The sequence below is a fragment of the Lithobates pipiens genome, unplaced genomic scaffold, assembly GCF_037356315.1.
Source record: "Lithobates pipiens isolate NorthernLeopardFrog02 unplaced genomic scaffold, aLitPip1_a1.2 Scaffold_27, whole genome shotgun sequence".
Lineage (NCBI taxonomy): Eukaryota > Metazoa > Chordata > Amphibia > Anura > Ranidae > Lithobates > Lithobates pipiens.
Genome location: NW_027507788.1, coordinates 137,023,943 through 137,044,477, shown reverse-complemented (window position 1 = coordinate 137,044,477; position 20,535 = coordinate 137,023,943). Strand labels below are relative to the sequence as shown.

General features: G+C 40.1%; 1 protein-coding gene across 1 annotated transcript in view; it reads left to right on the top strand.

Annotated features, from left to right (window-relative positions):
- Window positions 1-20,535, top strand: part of LOC143934165 (synaptotagmin-1-like) — a 381,736-nt gene that overhangs the window by 324,769 nt on the left and 36,432 nt on the right. Inside the window, exons 5-6 of the mRNA XM_077457544.1 lie at window positions 594-761; window positions 5,761-5,928. Coding sequence (XP_077313670.1) covers window positions 594-761; window positions 5,761-5,928 — 336 coding nt within the window. The remainder of the gene's footprint in view (window positions 1-593; window positions 762-5,760; window positions 5,929-20,535) is intronic.

Here is a 20,535-nt window from a genome sequence, read left to right as displayed (position 1 = left end):
GTTGAAACAAACTGTGTTGTGCTGCCTCAATGTGTTCTAAACATGATCCTATACCTTTAACATCAAATTATCACGCCATAAATAGTGCTCACAAAAAACAATATTCCATATGTAAATCAAATTTTTACAATTGTAAAAAAAATACAACAAATGTAAATGAAAAACTACAGGTGAATAAATAATCACACAAAATAAAGTCACATAGATGACATATGTAGGTCTTCTGTGGTGTAACGAAGGAATTTGGCACAATTATATTACAAATACACACACATTATACATTATATACTACTGCAATAGAGTGGATTATAGGATTTTACAAGCATTTTAACTCAGTTCACACTGGGGATCCCAGTCAGGTAGGGAGAGAGAGGGGGAGAGAAGACAACATATTACATGTTAAGACCTACCTCGAAAATAAGCCCTATTGTGTCTTTTGTTGCCAAGATGAATATAAGACCCAGGCTTATTTTTGGGGAAACATGGTATGTAAAATTGCACAAATTATTTTACTCTACGCTACTCATTTTTCTCAATCTCCTTCCTGGTCTTTGTTATAACACACGTCTTTCTTCTTCTGTTATTTTTTACAGTTGGTTGTGGGACTTATACAGGCTGCAGATCTTCCAGCATTGGATATTGGTGGAACATCTGATCCTTACGTCAAAGTTTTTCTTCTCCCAGACAAAAAGAAGAAGCATGAAACGAAAGTACATCGCAAGACTCTCAACCCAACCTTTAATGAAACGTTCACATTTAAGGTATTTTCTCTGTCTGTTTCTCTCTTTAGGAATATTATTTATAAAAGCAAACCAGAAATAATTTAAACTGTTGGCAGTTGCTTGATGCTGTACATAGGATGTGGATGTAGTTGAAGGGGCTGTGGCAAAGGCTGGATTTCGAACTAGGCCACATAGCCCATAGCATAGGGCACCATAGCCACCAGGCACTAGTCTCAATGTGGCACTGGTCTCATACATTAGAAGCAGCACTGGTAAGTATAGCAGCCAGGTGTTTGTTTCTATCTTCTCTGTTGACTATTGTGGAAGTGATTCTTACAGCCTCCCAATCACTTCCAAGTGTGTAGTAACATGACCTCCTGCTTCCCACCTAAGCCATGCATTCCAGGCTCACCTCTCTCCTCTTGGGTGCCAGGATGTCAATGACAAACTGCAGTTATGTCAGGGAAAGGAGAGGGAAAGCAGACATCCATTCACTAATCTCCCCTAAATAGAATGAACTGGGAAGCAGCAAACTTTGAGCACTTCCAGGTTCAGAATTGTCATTTAGCTTCAAAAGGTAGGAATAGATTTTTTATTGGCTGAACTAGATTGATCTTTTATTGTGCAGAGTATTTCAATTAAGCGAAGGAAGCTTTTTGTATGCAGAGGATAGCTTTACTCGCATGGAGAGGAAGAGAACAACAAACAAATGCATATAACACAATAAGGATGGTACTTCCTCTGATTACCTTACCATAGATAACACACTATAATACTGAAGCGCCACCTGCTGGATAGTGAGGTATAATTGCATATACACAGTCACAGTATGTAAACAGATTGCTGTTGTTCTTCCAACACCTTTTTCAACTTAAAGAGGGATTCCACCAAAAAAAAAATATTAAAAGCCAGCAGCTATAAATACTACAGCTGCTGACTTTTAATAAATGGACACTCACCTGTCCCGGGTTCCAGCGATGCCGGCAGCCGAGGCCGATCGATCGCTCGGCCCTCGGCTGCTGCCGCCACCATTCTAGGTGAGGGAATCAGGAAGTGAAGCGAATCGGCTTCACTTCCCGGTTCCCTACTGCGCATGCGCAAGTTGCGCCGCGCAATAGGAAATCTCCGCGCTGTCACTGGGACCCGTGTGTGTCCCAGCAGACAGCGCGGCAGGGCAGGAAATGGCGTAGACTCCCACGGGAGTCTATGCCCGGAAGTGGGTGTAAATACCTGTCTTTGACAGGTATCTCCACCCCCCTCCCCCCTGAAAGGTGTCAATTGTGACACCGGAGGGGGGGAGGGATCCGATCAGCGGAGGTTCCACTTTAGGGTGGAATCCCGCTTTAACTAAGTATGTAAAGGAGTGCAGAGGTGACATAAGGAGTCTAATTGACCCCTGATTTCTCCTTAAAGAGCCCCTGTGCTTTTCTATTACATAAGGGGTTTGTAAGCCTCACTGTGATGGCAAGTAAAAAAAAAAGAAGGAAAGAGTTTTAAGAATGAAAATAAAATGAAATAAAATAAAACACATGAAAAGAAGTTAAAAATGTACTTCTGTACATACCCATATGTATGCAAACAAGGAACACATTTAGGGGCCATCATTCATGGTTAAAGGGGTTGTAAAGCTTCTTGTTTTTTCACCTTAATGCATCCTATGCATTGGAGGAAATGCGTACATCCTCTCTCCTCATAGGTAGAGACTCTCAGCTCTCTTCGTTGAATAGTTCAGGACTCTGCTAATCTATTTACAGCATCCTCCCCAACACAAAACTCCAGCTGCTTTTATCATATGTGACAGAGAACTTGTCAGGGGTTATAAGGCTGATAACAGAAGAACGGAGCAGAAGACAGCTACGGGACATGTACTATGAAGAGAGATAAGAAAATACTGCTGATATATGTGCCCAGCTCAAATTAAATTAATTGGGTTTACATCCATTTTAATGACTGTCAGTCATCTGTGAATATACCAAATCTGCATATTCTGTAGATTTTAACAGATTTTAACAGCAATGAATTTGTAATTATCAAGTTGATTAATTTCATAAATTTTATATATATTTTTTTCATAATTTATTTTACCTGCTTGCACTAATATATCCTACTTGATGGTAGGAATATCACTTTAAATGCTCATCCTGATTATTTAAAAAAAGAAACTTGTCCAATTCGCATAACAGGAGAATGTGATCGGCTTTCTATGGAACTGGTTCACAAATCTCGGGGAGCGCACTGCACAGAAATGCTGTGCGTCTTTGCCTCCGTTTCAGGGCCAAATTCAGGCAAAGGTTCTGCCCTGATTCATCCCTGAAATGGAGAACAGGGACCGACAGCGTTGCTGTGCGATCCACGGACGGTTTAGGTGTGAACAGAGCCTAAAATATGTGGAATAGGTCTCAGCTTATAGAGAATTACAATGTTGAGATATTGAAAAGAGAACAAATAGGGTTTGGGGGAGACAGGGTAGACAGATGGGGAAATAGACTGGACAGAAACCTTATTTAACAATGTTAAAATTTGGCAATCCAAAAATATTTTTAAAAATGTTGTATTGCTTATGCAAGAGAAGAAACTAAAAATTCTTCTGATGATTGCATTGTAAGTAACAAATTATAAAGAAGAACAAGAAACAAGAAAGTTTTGCCATATTAGATGATGCCACAATGCAGATTATCCATCTGGATCATCTCAGATAGGTATAGGTATAAGGTATAAGGTATACGTATAAGCCATAGGTAATTGAATAGGATATGTCACTTTCCACTGGGTTGTATTTTATAAATGTAGAGAAAAGATCCCACACCTTCTGCACTTTCTTTGTGTTTTCTAACACACCGCAAATTGGAAATTATTAATATTAATAAAATTATACAAGAATCACATACATTTACAGTTATTTAGAAGTTAGTTCCGTAATTCAAAAACATTTGTAACGACAGTTACTTTTCCTTTAAAATAAATATTAGGAATGTGTGCAGGGAATGGTATGTGGACTAAATATATACAAGATGGAATCCTTGTTTATAGAATAATGCCGCGTACACACGATCGGATTTTCCGACAGGAAATGTTGGATGTGAGCTTGTTGGCAGTAAGTCCGAACGTGTATATGCTCCATCGAACATTTGTTGTCGGACTTTCCACCAACAGATGTTGGCTAGCATGCGCTCAAATTTTCTGCCAACAAATGTGTATTGTCGGATTTTCCAATCGTGTGTACACAAGTCCATCGGACAAAAGTCCAAAGTACAAACACGCATGCCCAGAAGCAGACAGTCTTGTAAACTAGCATTCATAATGGAGAATTAACATTTGTGACGTGGCAAATTATGAAATCTCCAAATGCAGCGCACATTCTCTTCTTCTTTAATGGGATAATAATGAAGCTACTTTGCTTGTGATACTGATGGAGTTTTTGCAAACAAATTTTCAAAGCCTTTTTTTTTCTAGTGATATCAAGAATAATATTATTATGTTTTTTTTTGTTTTGTTTTTTGGGCAAGTTACCACAACACCATTATCCCATAGTTTTTAAGAAAAAAGATACAACTATGCTGGTGTTCCTTGTTAATTTTACATTGTGTTTTTTAAAATGTAACTGCCTTCACCCTAACTGTCATTTGAAGTAAAACACATAGCCAAGTATTATTCTCCACAATTTTTTTTTATTGTGCATTAAAAAAAAAAATAGACATGCTTTCTGCCAATAAAAAATAACCAAAAAGTGAATTCTATGCATCCAAAAATATAGAAAATTTACCAAATCAAATCATTATGCAACCAAAAAAATAATGTCAAAGCAATAACTCCAAGGCCAATAATAAATATCGTGTTATCTCCTCCGATTCCGCAACATGTCTGGTTGATAAACGGCCGTTCAGAAACGAACTGAAAAGCATGAAATGAAAAGCACTAAATGAAAAACGCGTAAAGAAAAGCATGAATCAACACTCACCAAACTTCTACTAACAAAAAATTAGCAGAAGGAGCCAAAGGGGTGGTGCTAAAGAGCTGAATAACCACGCAGTGCGTCTAGTACGTCACTACGTTCATAACTGTTGGCCAACATTTGTGTGACCGTGTGTATGCAAGACAAGTTTGAGCCAACATCCTTTGGACAAAATCCACGGTTTTGTTGTTGGAAAGTCCGATCGTGTGTACGAAGCTTTAGAGTTTATATTTGAGTTTTGACTGAAGATCCAGCTTTTTCATTTTGCCTTTTAAAGATCCTTAAAGGTGGGTTCACACCTAATTTGGATGCGGATCACAGCAGGGGTCTGATGCGTCCCTGTTCTTCATTTCAGGGACGAATCTGGCCCGAATTTTTGTCTGAATTCGGACCTGAAACAGGGCCAAAGACGAACAGAACTCCTGTGCAATTCGCTCTGCGGCCATTGCGGAGATGTGTGAACCAGCTCCATTGAGAGCTCCTCACACTCTCTTGTCATGCGAATTGGATGTGAGGGCCTTAGACTCCTTGCACACTATTTTCTGCAGATTTTTGTCTTCAGATTCACCAAAACCATATAATATGAGGTCACGGTCGGACATTCTGACCACAAAATCCATCAGATTTTTTCAGACGGATTTTGTCCGAAACTGGTGTTGCATACACACGGTTGGACAAAGTTGTCGGAAAATTTGATCGTTCGGAACGTGATGACATTCATTCGTTATGACAGAACTACGTTCAAGCTAGTAGCCAATAGCTTTGGTCTTGTAATTTGATCTGAGCACGATCGGATTTTCCAACAATATAATCCAATCTGACCTTTTCTGTCGGAATTTCCGACCGTGTGTACGGGGGCTAAGAGTTTCAATTTGTATGCAATCGGATAGGCCCTTGCACTAAATGGTTTTGGTAAATCTGAAGACAAAAATCTGCAGAAAATTGAATAGTGTGTTTGGTCCCTTAGTATGCACTGAGCAAAAGAAAACTATATTTTATTATTTGAACACATGCTAGCTTCTGAGAACAATATATTATATACACAAAGGAATATTATCCACCTGTTCATGTTTCTCTTTTTTCCAGATTCCCTATGCAGAGCTGGGAGGTAAGACATTAGTGATGTCAGTATATGATTTTGACCGGTTTTCAAAACATGATGCCATTGGGGAGGTCCGTGTACATATGAACACTATCGATCTGGCTCATGTCATTGAGGAGTGGCAGGACCTTCAATCAGCAGAAAAGGAAGAGGTAAGTCACATCACATCTTATTTAAGAAACAATTGTAAAAACCTTGACATTTTTTTCTATGAAAAAATGCTTCGATGGTAAAACAATTTAGCATAAAATAATGTAAGTACTAAATATTAACCACTTCAGCTCCAGAAGGTTTACCCCCCTTCATGACACATATTTTACTGTGTACTGTGTGAGATGTTTTTACTAAGCAATGTGCTTTACAGGAAATATATAACAGCACATTGCTGCTGTCAGAAGAGAGCCCTGTGTTTGTTTACTTAAACAGGGCTGTCTTTGGTAATCTCTGGAGCTGATCGTTGGGTGCCAGCGACCAGTCTGCGGCCGGCACTTACTTATTGGTTTGTGTTGCAGCACAGTTGAGGTGGCGGGCACGCACAGGTGTGCTCCCTAGCCCGGTGCATGGATCACGTACTAGGTACATGATCTGACATAGGAGATCCGCCTTGCCACTGTACAGACATACCCCACTTTTAAGTACACAATGGGGTTTAGTTACTAAAGCTGAAAGTGAAAAATCAGGCTCACTTCTGCATAGAATCCAATGAGCTTCCAGGTTTTATTACCAAAGCTTAATTGAACAAGCTGGGGTTAGAAGCTCATTGGTTTCTATGCAGAAGTGAGCCTGATTTTGCACTTTCCAGCTTTAGTAAATAAACCCCATTGTGTACTTAAAAGTGGGGTATTCCTGTATATGTACTGTATATGGTTGGCAAATGGTTAAAACATTTTAGTGGGGAGAACAAGTGAATAAAGTTCCTACTGTTAAAGTTTTGGTGGGTTTGAATTTGCCAATCCACTGGTATTTTTCCATTTTTAATTTTTTTTAAATTAAAATGTAAAAGAAAAACATTGTATTACCCTCTGTTTCTCCAGAAATACTAGACCCCCCACATAATGCATACTGTCAAGCAGCCATAAAGAGAAAGGCACAATTGTCTTGCTAAGCTGACATCCATTTGTATGTCCTTACAGTGTAACCTCACTCCCCCAATCAACATTTATTATTTTTAATCCTCATGCTGCTAGCATTAGTAAATAGATAGATAAAGTATATATTTACTTTATTTTTTTACATTTCTTCTGTTACCTTCCGGTTTCTTGCCTAGGCAAATGATGTTATACATTCCAGGAGTCTTTAGGAGGCAGGGGGGTTCTCAGCTAAACACACTCTCCTGCATGCATGCTTGAGTTAAGGGCAGATGGATTCCAGGAAGTAAATGTTACATGAATCATCTGCCCTTACTCAAGATGGCCATGGCTAGATATACTAGGGGGAGTGTTTTTCAAAGTGATTTCTCAACAAAATAAAGCACGGAGACATTGATGGAAGGGTGAATTTGCTTTGAATATTAAAAATGAATTAAATAGTGTTTTTTGTGGTGCTCAGTTGCAATGTAGTTCCACTTTAAGTATCAGGTGTGTATTTGGCGGAGGCTAAAAAAAAATCTGACGCCTTTATCAAAAAAAAACAAGGGCTCTTGTATACCACAATTGTAAATCAAGATGATGGAGTGATAAGATCTCCTGTACACTTGATACAATGTTAAAAAAACATCCATAAATTCTAGTTCTGACAGCTCTGATTCTCTGATATTTTCAACTGGTATTTTTGAAATATCAAACATATATTATATATATATATATATATATATATATATATATATATATATATATATATATAGCATACAAAAAGGGAGCAAATAAGAGACATTCAATATTAGGATTTACACAATTTGTATTTTCTAACAAAAGTCTTAGACCCCTTTCACACTGGGGCTTTTTGCAGGTGCTACAGCACTAAAAATAGCGCCTGCAAAGCGCCCTGAAAGAGCCGCTCCTGTGTCTCCAGTGTAAAAGCCCGAGCGGTGTGCTGGCAGGACACTAAAAAAAGTCCTGCTAGCAGCATCTTTGGAGCGGTGAAGGAGCAGTGTGTATACCACTCCTTTACCGCTCCTGCCCATTGAAATCAATGGGGCAGTGCGGTTATACCGCTCAGCCGCTAGCGGGGAGATAAAAGCATTGCAAAATTGGCAGTAAAGCACCGCTAAAAATAGCGTAGTTTTACCGCTTGCGCACCCACCGCTAAAGTGTAAAAGGGGCCATAATATTAATTGCAAGGGTATTCTATCTCTACTCAGCCACACCAGGTCTCTGTAAAACCTCTTAACATATTCACTCTCGGGCTACCATGCTTTGTGGTGTTCTGTATTGTTAAAAAAGTCATGTGTGTTTTTTGGTGTATTGGGGTGCATTGGCAGCATATTCAAAATGAATGTACATACTGTACAAATAGAAATCAATTTATACTGAGCATCCAATGGTCTAGGGTTTTGGGGTACCCACAATTTTTTGGGGGATCTAGAGCTTTTCCTTGTATGAAGAAAGTACTATCATCCTGTGCAAATTTTGCATTTATTGTTGCATGTTCTTTATTAGTTTATTAAGATTGTATTTAATAAAAATATTTCTATTTTTATATATATTTGTCATAGTAGTGCCTTTCCAAAAGTTCCTTCTATAAACCTCCTTTCTGTATCTACTTTCCGGGATATGGCACCATCATAGCTACCAAACTGGGCATTCAGATAAGAATATTTGGTCTTGAGTTTTGTCAGTCCTACAATAGATAGACAGAAATGTGCACATTTTGATGGATAGTTCGGTGTTACACAAAGCACTACTGTAGCAACAGCAATGTTATAACAGTAGGGAAATAACCTAGCTGTGTAAATACAAAAAAGAATAAGACACAACCTTGGGTCAGTGAACATAAGCGGTTGGAGAAAACAAAGAAAAATGCAATAGTAGTTGCACTCATAAGACTTCCAAATAAATTGGATTCATTGTGGTCACTGAAGACAAAACACTTCAGGTACACTTTAGGTATTGAAAGCAGCACTCAGGGTACATTAAGGGTGACAGACTGTAAAGTCCTCTAACAACTGTTAAGCGGCATGGTAGTCACAAGCACAACGCCCACTATCACCACCATATAAATGTAAGCACAGGCAGGCACAGGGATAGTGCATTAAATGTAAAAAAATGGTATGCTTAAAAAAAAAACCTGTGTAATACACAAATAAATTGTTTAATTCAGCTGCTGCATCCTCTGCATCCTCTTTTGGGTCCACAGATATTTATGTAATGGCAATGGCAGTCTGGGATCCCTTGTGTACCTGAGTGTCAACATTAGTACTTGAATTGCACCTGTTTTGGGCCTTGGTTACCATGATAAGCCCAATTTACATGAAAGTCTTGTGGGTGCAACTATTATTATGTGTTTTTTTCTCCATATGGTTAGGCTTACTGCACTAATGCGTGCCCGATAATTTATCTTTTCTTTTTGCACATACAGTGTGGTAGCACTTCACAATGGAGTGTGAATCATCTCTAATGTAAAACTAAATGGCACTGGGGCAGTTTTATTCTAATCAATTTCTTAATTGATAAGTTGTTAAACAGATATGTTTTATATTTTCTTTTACGATATACATTAATATATAAGCATTTGGGTTAGCAAAATTACAGTACAGCAGTAATGATCTCCTTTCAGACAGAATAAAATATAAGTTTCTGCTGTTGGGGAGCCCAGCGATGATTCCAGACTTGAGCGTAGAGACACAGCTGCCACACCATACTTTAATATGTGCTCATCTATTATAAGAAAAGGGTCTGCACGTGATCCTTACCAGGTTTCAGTATCTTTATTGGAATAAAAACTTTTATCTATCATCCATTGATGAACACAGGAACTTAGTCAGTCATTCATAGGCATTTGGATTATATGCTACTGCCTACAGAAAAAAAATGTATGGCTGACCCCACCCTGCCCCTAACCATTATGCCTCAGCTTTTTTGATAGTGTTCTAAGAGATTGGACAACTTTTTATCTGCTGAGAAAATGTCCAATTTTATTTTCCTCTGGTGTCTTTAGTCAAAACTGCAAATCCTATACACAGTAGCCACTCGAATTGGTGTACAGGTGGTCCCCTAGTTACAAACATCCGACTTACAAGCGACTCCTACTTACAAACGGGGGAGACAACAGGAAGGAAATCTACCCCTAGGAAGGGAAATTCACTCCTGTAATGCCGCGTACACACGACCGGACTTTTCGAGGGACTAGGTCCGACGGTCTTTCCGACTGACTTTCGGTAGAGTTCCGACGGACTTTCCGAATGAACGGACTTGGCCACACACAATCACACCAAAATCCGACGGATTTGAACGTGATGATGTATGACTGGACTAGAATAAGGAAGTTCATAGTCAGTAGCCAATAGCTGCCATAGCGTCGGTTTTTGTCCGTCGGACTAGCATACACACGAACGGATTTCTCGGTCCGGCGGAGTTCCGGTGGAAACATTTAAAACATGTTCTATTTCTAAAGTCCTCCGAATTTTTGGCAAGCAAAGGTCTGATGGAGCCCACACAAGATGAAATTGTCCGACGAACTCGTTCCGTCGGACCATTGCTGTCAAAAAGTCCGGTCGTGTGTACGCGGCAAAAGAGTTATTATTGGAAAAAGTTACCTCCACTGATGCTTTATCACCAAGGCTTGTTTCTACAACAACCCAAAATTTTCAAAATCCAATTGTTATTGGGACAGAAAGTGAGGTAAAATCTTATGAACAGGGTCACAGACAGCAAAACAAACATTACAGGAGTGTTAACCGTTTTTTGGGCTGCAGCTACACTTACAAACAGATTCAACTTAAGAACAAACCTACAAACCCTATCTTGTTTGTAACCCAGGGGTCGCATGTATTCTCAATAATAGTTTTGGAGGCAGTACCTGGATCCTTCTGAATTGGTAGATTGCAGGGCTGCCTTGGAATGTGGCCTTCGGGCAATCAACTCTGTTTGTGGTGCTTTCAAGACCTTTGTGTACTATGTTTATTAGCCACAGAGCAAACTCTGTTTGTGTTGCTTTCAAGACCTTTGTGTACTATGTTTATTAGCCACGGAGCACACTCCAGGTCCAAAGCTGTGGCACAGATATGACACAGTGTCTGAAGACTCAATCTGTGAGTAGGCCTTTTGGCCTGGTGTGAATGTAACCTATGGACACTGCACTGTGGCAGTTTTCTAGACCTTAGTTAGTTAGCCTCTTTCTGGGTCCAGAACCTTAGCACAGGCTGTGACACATGTCTGTGAAGGCTCACTTTGTGAGCAAGGCATGTACGGCTGAAGCAGCATGCGCTACCTCACAGTTGGTACTATTGGATTCTATTTTAAAAATGTCCTTCTGTTTTTTTCTTTACTGGGGGTAAGTTTTAGGTTGGGGGACTTTTTTTTTTTTTATTTGTTTTTATTGAGAAAGAAAAAACAGAACAAAGTATACAGAACATATAGTGAGAGACATATATAACAGCTGTCGGTTCACAAGGCATAAAAAACATAGCCACCAGTGGCATAACAATTCCGTTGGAATTCCGACAGAAAAACCATCAGAGCTTTTTCCGATGAGTATTCCGATCGTGTGTACGTGGCATTAGAATTACTAAATGCCTATGTTCCGTAATGGACAACAAAGAAGATTAGGTTCTTGTACGTACTATAAAAGCTTTTTCTTGAAATCCATTGAGGGACACAGGTATTGACCCATTGGCTGGCAAAACTGAGGCATGACAGTTTGCAGTGGGGGTTACGCAGGGACTGTCTTTTTTTTAATTTGCCAGTGTCCAAACCTTCTGTATGCCTACACTGGCAAATGGAAAAAAAGACAGCCCTGCGTAACCCCCACTGCAAACCTTCATGTATCCCCCACACCAAACTGCTGCCACAGCATATACCCCGAATGTCTAACAATGACTAAATTGCTGGGTCCCCTATCAGCAAGAAGTAAGGAATCTGGTAAATTAATCTAAAATTCCATCTGCAGTCTTAAAATAATATAAAACATAAATATGCAATAATTCACATTTATCTAACAAAAAATGTTAACAAAAATATTTTTAATACCAACGTTGATTAATAAAGAAAATACTGCATGTATAAATGATGGCACACCCCATGTAATTCTGGCTCTGGAAGCCCTAGGATAAAGATGTAAGTATCTTTGTTTGCCAGACTTTAACCTTAAGTGGATTTTTTTTTTTTAAATAGAGACTCGGCATGGGATAGTAAAGATATCTTTTCCAAATCACAAGGGTAAAGAGTAACACCTTGTTCACCTTCACCTGAGGGCAAATAGGTTGAATTTAAATGCAAGCCACCTTTTGGAGGTACTAATGGTGATAGTAAAACATGGTTAGCCTGCTGCTTTTGTTAAGTTTTGCTGCCCTATGTCTGGGAATAAATGGTCTAAGTCTGGTGTTGTGACAAGGATGGGAAGGGATAATTTGGAGAAAAAAAGCATGTAAGGTTGTCTGTGCAAGACTATATTTGCTATACATTTTTTTAAGCCTTTCCTAATTGTACATATCTTAATCTGAAACTTTCAAACACTTGCTCCAAAAACAGATTCAGTCATTCATACAGCAATCCACTTCTAAATCACATATTAAATTACATAAAAGAAAACCTATGTCCTTTTCTTCACCTGCTGTATAAATAAGCTCTGGTACATGCTTGCTCACAACATTTTTCATTTACAGGATCCACAGTGAGCAATGATTCCTTATTTACCTATAAATTAATAGGCTCCCTATGGAGTTTACTTTCTGTATTTTTCCCCTGCTGTGACATTAGATTTTCCCATATTTATTCAGTGTTATGAGTAACTACAGACTTAATCGCCAATTATGCAATGCTGGGTGATTTTCATAGCTTCCTCACATGTATTTCAGGAAATTATTATATTAAACTGCAAGGGAACCATACGCTTTCCCCAAACGAATCTTGCATATTAAAAAAATATATATACTATAAAATGATATTGCTAATTTGTGTTTGTTTGGGTAAATACAATAAGCAGAATAAAAATAACATTCAATGTAATAATCTTATTTAATAAAAATAAATACTAAAAATGGTTCAGTTCAAGCTGAAATACTCTTTTAAATCTAATTTAGGTTGGTGTTAGTTACTGATCTATATGTTAGAACAAGGGTTTACAGAGGTCGAAAACAGGCTTGGAGGAAGCCTAGAGCTCTACCTGCTGGCTGGAGACAGTAAATGTAAAATGTTCACATGCAATATTTTCTACACTAAAAAAAGAATGGGATATTTTTAAATGTTTTATTTTTAGATCATAATGAAAATATATCCAAAAGCACTGTAAATTCCTTTTAAAAAAATGTACTTTACAAGATTGTAGAAAACAAAAGGAGGAGTGAGATGAAGGCAGAAATGTGGAATTCTGACAGTAGGTCTTGACGTACTGAATTCTCTTTAAAGCCCAACTGTGAGAAAAGTTACAGTCCCCCCTTGCAGTGGGGCTGTGTCTGCAATGCAAGGGTTAAATGTTGATTTAAGTCTAGGGGATAGTACCCAATCCTCTGCTCCCCTAGAAAACAGTGCTTCCCTATGCTTAAGAAGTGGACTGTCCATCAGTAGCTTCACATCCAATGCAGGGCTATGTATTGGTCTTTATGACATCAGAGGGCATCTAACTGCCACAGTGCAGGGGAAAAGAGGTTATAGGGAGCAGTCTAGCAAGGCAGAGCAGCCTGTGGGAGAAAAGAAATTAGATAAGTAAGACTGCATTAACTGGTCCCCTAGACATAAATGAGCAGTTAACCCTTGCAGTGTGAGAGCAGCCCAATTGCATAGGAAGAGCTTTACTAAAAAAAAAAAAAAAAAAAAAACAAGAAATGTTGCTTAAGGGATAAGTAAGACCAAAGCTATTATGGCTATACTTCACCTGTAGGTCACAAGAGTGCACTCAGTTATGCACTCCTATAACCCATTTTCAGCAGACAGTGGGCTAAAGCCCGCTGTCAGCTGATGTCACAAAGGCAGTGCAGACTCTGAAAAGACCCCAACCCATACCATATGGTCAGGAGCCGCCGAAATGCCTGAACCAGCAGCTGTTTCTGTTTCTCCAGAATAATTTCACAAAGTTTGTCAGCAAAAGGAAACATCTGCTGAAATGGTAATCACATACCTTTATCAACAGCTGCCACAGGATTTTGTTTCTAGTCTACTTACAGAGTTTAGAAGTATTACTTGGTAACAGGGAAGTCTCCTCGCTGTCAGAAATCATTAGCTCAGTGGGGAGGACTCCTCCATCCACCTCCAATGCATGGATGGGGAATCAAGTAATTTTTTTACATTTTGTTTATTCAACCCACTGGTGCTATGGCCAGCTTTAAAGATGAGGATTACAGGCACAAGTCTCACTTTAAACGACAGTCTATTTGAAATGTTCACAGAAGCAATAAAGTACAACTATTGTCACCTTGAGCTTATCACCTGATTACGTCCTTTTGAACTGTCCATCCTTATTGCCAGAGGTCAGACAATTAATTAAAATTATATTATAACGGGACATAAAATCTGCCCCTATTTAGAGAACTTTCTAAAGTTTTGAATATGTGTATGAATTTACATTCTCATTCTAGTCTTTTTCCATAATTTGAAGTTAACTGTAGCTTATATAAATACATATGCCACAGAAACAGGAGGCGTAACTACAGGGGTTGCAGGGGTCACCATTGCGACCCGGCCACATGCTCCAGGGGGCTTGTGCGGCTCCCCTCTACACCTGGACAGGAGGGGTGACATATACAGTGTCTTAAAGTATTCATACCTTTTTAAATTTTCCATATTTTGACATGTTTCCACCAAAAACATAAATGTATTTTATTGTGATTATATGTGATAGACCAACACACAGTGGCACATAATGGTGAAGTGGAAGGTAAATGATAAATGGTTTTCAATTTTTTTACAAATAAATATCTGAAATATGTGGGGTGCGATGTTATTCAGCCCCCTTTACTCGGATACCCCTAACTAAAATCTAGTGGAACCAATTGCATTCAGAAGTTACCTAGTTAGTAACTAGAGTCTACTTAATCTCAGTACAAATAAAGCTGTTCTGTGAAGCCCTCAGAGGATTATTAGAGAACCTTAGTGAACAAAAGGCATCATGAAGGCCAAAGAACACACCAGACAGGTCAGGAATAAAGTTATGGAGAAGTTTAAAGCAGGATTAGGTTATAAAAAAAATATCCCAAGCTTTGAACATCTCACGGAGCACTGTTTGATTCATCATCGGAAAATGGAAAGAATATGGCACAACTGCAAACATACCAAAACCTGGCCGTCCACCTAAACTAACAGGCTGGGCACGAAGAGCATTAATCAGAGAAACAACCAGGAGGCCCATGGTAACTCTGGAGGAGCTGCAGAGAGCCATAGCTCAGGTAGGAGAATCTGTTCACAGGACAACTATTACTCGTGTACTCCACAAACCAGGATTTACTTATGGAAAAGTGGCAAGAAGAAAGCCATTGTTGAAAGAAAGCCATAAGTCCCTTTTGTAGTTTGCAAGAAGCCATGTGAGGGACACAGCAAACATGTGGAAGAAGGTGCTCTGGTCAGAAGAGCCCAAAATTAAACTTTTTGGCCCAGAAGCCAAACGCTATATGTGGAAAAAACTAACACTGCACATCACCCTGAACACACCATCCCCACTGTAAAACATGGTGGCAGCAATGCAGCAGTGGGCTTGCTTTTCTTCAGTAGACACAGGGAAGCTGGTCAGAGTTCATGGGAAGATGGATGGAGCCAAATATAGGGAAATCTTAGAAGAGAAGCTGTTAGAGTCTGCAAAAGTCGTAAGACTGGGGCAGAGGTTCATCTTCCATCAGGATAATGACCCAAATATCAAGCCAGAGCTACAATGGAATGGTTTACGTCAAAGCATATACGTGTGTTAAAATGGCCCAGTCGGGGGCGTGGCTAGCCGCGGAGCGAGATGGCCACTTGAATACTGGGTTCCGCTCCACGGCAGGCTTAAACATCAGCCTCGGACCGACCGACCTATCCTCTCTCATTCAAAAGAGAGGGGAAGGTTGTGGGACACGCGGCGGCATGCCCGGACGCCGCCATCCGCCACCACAACCGCGCCGCATGACCGAATATTTCGGCCGCATGGATCACAGAGGAAGCCAAGATGGCGCTGACTGGACTGGCCACAACACAGGCTCCGCTCCGCACAAGCCAGCGCAGCGCAATCTGCCACACGAACAATCTTCAGCAAACCGGAATGTCAGAGAGGAGGCTGAGGAGATGGATAGCCTACCCCCTCCTTCGCTAAACACAGGGGACATGCCACAGGAGAGAGGTAAGAGGCTGGCCTCCTCCCCCTGTAATTCTCCTCACAAAGCTCACATGTCTAAAAAGCACCATGGCACTGACCCTGGCCCTGCTCCTGCTACTCCAGTCCCTTTGTCCACCCTGGCTACCATACCGGTGACTGACAACCCTGTATCAGAAAGCATGCTAAAATCCATGCTGCTCACCCTGCAGAAAGATCTCCACAGGGAGCTGCAGCTTTCCCTATCCCAGGCACATGAGAGGCTGGACTGCCTGGAAGATAGAGCAGACATGACAGAAGAACATCTCTCTGACATGAGTAAAGCTCACAACGAGCTCCTTGATGCACATGATCACCACACAGATGAAATTCAGAAAATAAAACTGAAGCTCGCAGACCTCGAGGACAGGTCCAGGCGAAACAACATAACATTTAGAGATCTCCTGTCTCAAATGTGAAACATCAGAGGTCTGTTTAGAGCTCTGATATCTCACTAAAGCCCCCCAACCGGGCTCCTAAAGAAATTGTAAAAAAAATTGTAAAATATAATATTGTAAAAAACGAAATAATAAAATGGTAAAAAATAAAAAACTACTGACACCAGTGGCGGAAATACCAGGGACGCACTTACGATCGGGCCCAGGTGTTCCGCCACTGGGCTCAGAGGTAGGGATGAGCTTCGAGTTTGAGTCGAATGTAAGTTTGACTTGAACACCGGGTGTTCACCCGTTCACCGAACAGCTAATTTTATGGGGCGTTAGCGGCAAATTCGAGCTCCCCATAATGCACCTCAAGCCCGCAGTGCATTGTTGTATGATGATTGGCCAAAGAATACACCTGACCTGCATGCTTTGGCCAACCACATCACGCTCCTCAGCAAGAGCCATAATTGGTCAAAGGCAGGGTACTCAGGGGGACTAAGTCCACACCCCACACTATATAAGGCTGCTTACACAGCACCCGTATAGTGTGTTATAGTGGACAGACATAGAGAGATTGAGCTAGATTAGGCAGGCAAGTTCATTAGTTAGTGGCAGTGTATTTGATATACTGTATATATACAGTCAGACTAGTATATATATATATATATATATACTCTGCATTCATCATAGTCTATATATACAATGTAATCTCTATATTCAGTCAGTACAGGCAGTGTATTTGATTGATATATATAAACTCTGCATTCAGCGTAGCCTATATATAAAGTGTAAATTCTATATATTAAAAAAATACCCATCATGTCCGGAAGGCCTCCAAGGAGAGGGAGACACTCACAGGCCACTAAAAGAGGGCAAGCAGCCTCTGAAATAATATTCAACAGCAGGAACCGTTCCTGTGCCCAACAAGAGTAACTGTGAGGGGTTACCATGTTCTGCAACCACCAACACCTAGGGCCCAATTTTTCAGCAGAGTATATAGTGCAGTCCATATAGTATATATACTGCAGTTCAGAGTATATAGTGCAGTCCGTATAGTATATATACTGCAGTTCAGCGTATATAGTGCCCTCAGTGTAGTATATATAATACAGTGCAGGGTATATAGTGTGTTATACAATATATAATATAGTGTATTGAAGTGGTTAAGGGGAGACCTATGACAGAATTAAGAAAAAAACAGCATGGGTTCCCCCCTCCATACCAGGCCCTTTTGGTCTGGTATGGATTTTGGGGGGGGGGGCCTCACGCCATTTTAAGAAAAAAATTGGCATGGAGCTTACCTATATATCAATACCGGACCCAAAGTGGGGGGGACCCCCGCTGTTTTTTTAAATGATTTTTTATGTATTTTGCCGGGATTTGGCAATACATTACACTAGTGATCAATTTTAAATGATATTTTTTCATTTAGAAATGTCATTTTTCTGCAGTACTTTTCTAAACATGGGAAAAAGTTGCTACTTTACAGGCAGACTAAGGGGACCCTTCAGGCACGATATTTAAAGGAATATTTAATTTTTATTCTTTCACTTAAAGCATTCTTAAAATCACTGCTCCAGAAAAACTTTTTTTTGCATTGATACATGTCCCTTGGGGCAGTGCTCGAGTCCCCAAACACTTTTTATGGCAATAACATGCATATAAGCCTTTAAAATGAGCACTTTTGATTTTTAACATTCGTGACTTTAATGGTGTTTGCATGTTCACACAAATTTTTTGTCTGTTCGTAAGTTCTGGTGCAAACCGAAACGGGGTGTGTTCGGCTCATCCCTACTCAGAGGTAAGGGCTCTTCATGTTTTTTTGCACCAGGGCCCTGAATGTTTTAGTTACACCTCTGCATAGAAAGAAAGTGATGAAGGGATCAGATTAAAAACCACATGCCATCGGTTTATTAAGGAACAACTTCTGGAACAAGAAAAAAAGGCCTTAAATATTGGCTGTATGGTATGCTCTGTATCAGGGGGAATGGTCATGCCCTAGTGGCATGCAGAGTTGTATTCGTTTTCAATATGCATTGATGTATTTTGGTTGTGTGCTGCCCCCTAGGTAAGACTGCACCAGGCGGGAAAGGGAGGAGGGAGAACCAGCCAGCAGCTGCATGGAGGGGGTACCCTGCAATCAGGGAAGTGGGGGGCACTGAAGGGCGAGATCTATTTTGCCAATCAGAGCCCTCTGTGGCTGCCCTGTAGCTCCCAAAGTTGGCGGAGGGGCAGAGGAGGGAAGCTGACAGCTGCAGGACATCAGGTATGTGAGGAGTGGGGATCAATGTAGCGGGGTGAAGTGCCAGGGATAGGGAGCCTGGGGGGAGCGCCACCCCCCTGAAAATGCCACCCAAGGTTAACCCCTTGTTTGCCTTAAGGTAGATGCACCCCTGTATATAGGGTAGACCTACCTGAATCTCATTATTCAAGAAGGATACATGTCATTAGAGGGCATTAATTGTAAATTTCAAGTTACATTAATTTTGTGCAAGAAGAGATATAATGTCACCAGTTCCATTCTGCCAGTCCAGATAATGATAACATAATCTATGTAGCTGTGCCATGCAAATATTTGGTACATAGAGGGGGCTTTGCTTGTAAACAGGTGGTCCCCTCCCTGCTACAGTCTGGCATACGATGGGCACCACTACCTCCTGCTGCCTACTGCACCTGGAGATAGTGGAGGCCATAAAACTAGATCATGCTGAATGCTTGATTAGAGTTCCTTGATGTAAAGGACAATTCAATTCACCCCTATAGCAATGGTTATACCCTCCAGGATTATAAGAATTTGTAATGTATCCAAATGTGTTGGTCAAACAATATACTTTCATTTTTCAGAAGAACATTTGATACCTGAGACAGTCTACCCAGGGAAGATATAACACTTTTGTGCATTTTCTGGGTTCCTAATGATTGGATATTCCATTGGATCTTGGTCAATTATTGGTGGGGCATATGCTTTTTGAGCAATTTGTATGAGCCTTTGCTGGAACTCCTGGATACAATAATCTTGTCATTCCCTGTTGGACAAAACCTTTGGCAAATTTTCTTGTATTTTGTAATATCTTTTTTTTCTGAGGTCTTTATAGTGCTCTGTATCTTCAAGATACACCGTATAAAAATATTGGGCGTTAGTAGACATAGGTCCAAGCAGCAGCTGGATTTCATCTTGTGGACATTCAGTGCTCATGGAACCATACTAGCCTTTAGAGTTTTCTAAACATCTGACATGTTTATATGTTTGAAACCATTTTCTAGAACATAGGAAGGGGATCACCGCTCCAGGTGGAAATGTGGGTCTAGAACTCTCCTCAGAACTGGAACACCAGGTGCTGGCTTATTGCCTCATTTTCTATAATACCTAGCATTTTGTGACCAAGAGGCCATATTGACTCTATTGAGCACAGGTGTTCTTAGAGTTAAAAAGGGTCTCTTAAGAGCTTTATAATAACATAGTTATTACTCCAGGGAGGGAAAAACATAGCTTGCATCAGCTTCTTGTCTCCTGTTGCTGTTTTACGCAGGCAGGTTATTTTAGAACCTTACAAATGAGTATGTTGTTCAACAAATGTCCATTGATCTAATGACAGTTAAAAATAAACCATGTCCTAACAGTCGTTCTTCTGCAAGCTTAATTATATTTCAGACATTGATCTCTATTATTTTATTGTTTTTTTTTTTTTAAACTGTAGTAGCTTTGAACATTTAAACCAGACAAGCAGCAGGAACAGCTCCAAGTGAAAATGTGTTCATTAATGCACAAGATTCATGAACACATCCATAAATGTATTATTTTAAATTTTTTGTAAATATTTGAACTGACTTGGCATTGGTCCCTCTTGTAATCCCCTATAGAGCAGCACTCAGATTGGGTGAGGGACAGGCATCACAAGGAGACAGTTGTACTGCAGTGTTTTCTGTGCTATCAAGCAGCATGCTGATAGAATGAGAGAGCAGAGT